The sequence below is a fragment of the Oryx dammah genome, unplaced genomic scaffold (genome assembly GCF_014754425.2).
Source record: "Oryx dammah isolate SB20612 unplaced genomic scaffold, SCBI_Odam_1.1 HiC_scaffold_28, whole genome shotgun sequence".
Lineage (NCBI taxonomy): Eukaryota > Metazoa > Chordata > Mammalia > Artiodactyla > Bovidae > Oryx > Oryx dammah.
In genome coordinates this window covers 14,136,799-14,139,280 of record NW_024070212.1, presented here as the reverse complement: position 1 = coordinate 14,139,280, position 2,482 = coordinate 14,136,799, and the positions used below count along the sequence as shown (strand labels likewise).

Genomic DNA, 2,482 nt, shown 5'->3' with positions numbered 1-2,482 from the left:
CGGGCGGCGGCGGCGGGGCCGGCTGCGGGGGGGCGGCCGGCTGCGCGGGGGCGCCGCCCCCCCCACCTCCCCCGTCCTCGCCCGCCGTGGAGGCGGGGGGCTCCCCCAAACCCAGGAGGCAGAGTTGATCGAGAGCCAGCTGAAGGGCGCGCTCGTCTTCCAGCAGCCCTCGGTCCTTAGCGCTTCCCCCGAAACATCCTAGTTCTCCAAAGCCCCCATTTCTTTCCATTATTCCAGATACCACTAGACTAGGCATGGCGAAACAAAAGCTGGGGGAGAGAGAGAGAGGGAGAGAGAGAGGTGGTGGAAGGGAAAAGGGGAGAGAGGAGGGGAGGGGAGAGGAGAGGAGGGGGGTGTGTGGGGAGGGGGGAACAAAGAACTGGGGAGGGGGGAAGAAAGCGAGATAGAAAGATAGACCCTCCCTCTAAGCCCCCCTCCCCAAACACCCTGTAACCCGACTCCCCTCGCCCCAGCCCCCGGGGTGGGGGTGGGGGGATAGAGAAGCAAAACCGAGAAAGCAGATCTCCTCTCCTCTCCGGGGGTGACGGGGGGGCGGGGGGCTGCGGGATCTCTGCCCCCACCCCTCCCGCCTCGGTCCCGGGAGTCTCTAGACCCCACCGTCCAGACGCCCCCCTTAGGCTCCCGCACCGAGCCCCAGTCCAGGAGCGGCGCTCAGTGGCCCCCAATAGAGCCCAGCCCCTTCCAGCGCTCAAACTCTTTTGTTTTAAATGAACTGGATGGAGCAGCATGGAACTGACGGGAGGGGGGCGCGCCGGGGGCGCCCGGGGCATGCCGGGAGTTGTAGTTTCCCGCCCTCGGGGGCGCGGGGACGAATTCCTTGACCCGAGGAAGATAGGGATGTGCCTTCGGTCTTTACCCGCTGCTGGGAGGCGAAGCTGGGGGTGGGAAGGCAGTCGAGGTCCCTCATTTTTAAAGAGGAAAGGAGTCAGGGTACAGAAACGGAACGGGTTGAAAACAGGCTAATGGAGTGTGCCCCCCTCCCAAAAGGGGCTCCTTCGCGATCCCGGCCAGTCTTAGGTCCCTCTTTCTTATGGTAATGAGGCGGGGGGAGAGGGCGGGGAGCTGTCCCGGCTGGGTCACTGCGGCTTTCTCTGGCTTTCTCTCCCGTCTTCCCCCTCCCTGCGGCGCTCCCTCTCCGCTCTCCGCTCCCCCCTCCCCTTCTCCCAGAGTCGATCCCGGCTCCGGGCCGCGGGCAGAGGTTCTCCGCAGAGCAGACAAAGCCCGCAGCGGCGATGCGTGGAGAACACGGCTCTGCGCGCTGGGGGGTGGGGGTGGGGGGCCGGGATGGGGTGCCGGGTTGGAGGGTGGGACCCCCTGGCAAAAGACGGGGTCCCCTCTTCCCCAAGCGGCAAGCCATCCCCCTTCCTCCCTTCCCTCCCCCCAGTCTCGGAGATCAGAGAAGCACCGACTGGGAGGTGAGTTAGTTAACATCCTTCTGATCAGTGGAGGGGAGCTGGGAGGGCTGTGGAGAAATGAGGTGAGGAGGATGAAGGGGTGGAGAGAAGTAGGGGACCGAGAGAGGGGAGGCAAGGGAAGACTTAAAGGCATGATAGGAGTTAACAGTTTCGGGTGAGAGCCACACGAGCTTTGGGTGCGACGGAAGGAGGAAAGAAGACACCGGGTGGAATGGAGACCCAGACTTCCTCAGGCCCGGGCCATCCGTTTAGCTTGGGGGTGCTCTGTTCTTTAGCCGTCACCATCATTCCACTTTGCCTCACCCACCTCTCCCCCACTGAAAACCCACTAATTCAGCTCCTTTGACTCTGGAAATTTGGTGAAAGTAAAAATCGGTTTTTAAGTCGTGAATTGGAGAGCTGGGTATTTTTAGGGGAGTTTGTGGAAGTTGGAGTGTAATGCAATCTTTTCTTCTCCCCTTATCCCTTAGCTTCAGCATTTCTTTTGTCAGCCTTTTTATGCCTGGGTCTTTCCCAGTAGGAGAGGGGATGGCACTGCAACCTGAGGGCTTGAGGACGGACTTTTAAGAAGAACTTCCCAAAAGAGTTTGATAAGAATGGGTGGGTGTTCTTTTTGGAGTGCCTTGGAAACCAAAAATCTGAGCTAGATTGTGAGGTAACGTCCTGCTTGGAGGCAGGGGGATGGGGGAACAGAGGAGATGACCTCATAGACCAGGCACTGTGAGGCCGTGAGGGCTGAGCTGTGAAGCCCAGTTCCCTAAATTGATTCTTGGAAAGAGTAAACTTGCACACCAAGGGGAGGGTGGGAGACAGGAGGATCTCAGGAGGGCGTGGGAGTTGGCTGACTGTGGGTCTCTGCCCAGCGCAAGATCCAGGGAAGGGAAGCCATGGCAGAGAAACACTGGAAGGCCCCAGAATTGGGGATGAGATGCCCTCTGGATCAAAGATTAAACAAAGTTAGCAACAAACCTTTTTTGGGGGATTAAGTACTCCCACCTCTAAGCAAGAGTGAGAGAGGAAGAATTGGAGAGATGAGACCTTTGGCT

General features: G+C 59.7%; 1 protein-coding gene across 1 annotated transcript in view; it reads right to left on the bottom strand.

The window, feature by feature from the left end:
* MEX3A (mex-3 RNA binding family member A) overlaps window positions 1-658 on the bottom strand; it is an 8,224-nt gene extending 7,566 nt beyond the window's left edge. The window contains exon 1 of the mRNA XM_040230295.1: window positions 3-658. Coding sequence (XP_040086229.1) covers window positions 3-256 — 254 coding nt within the window. The 5' untranslated portion in view covers window positions 257-658. The remainder of the gene's footprint in view (window positions 1-2) is intronic.
* Window positions 659-2,482: the final 1,824 nt, after the last annotated feature.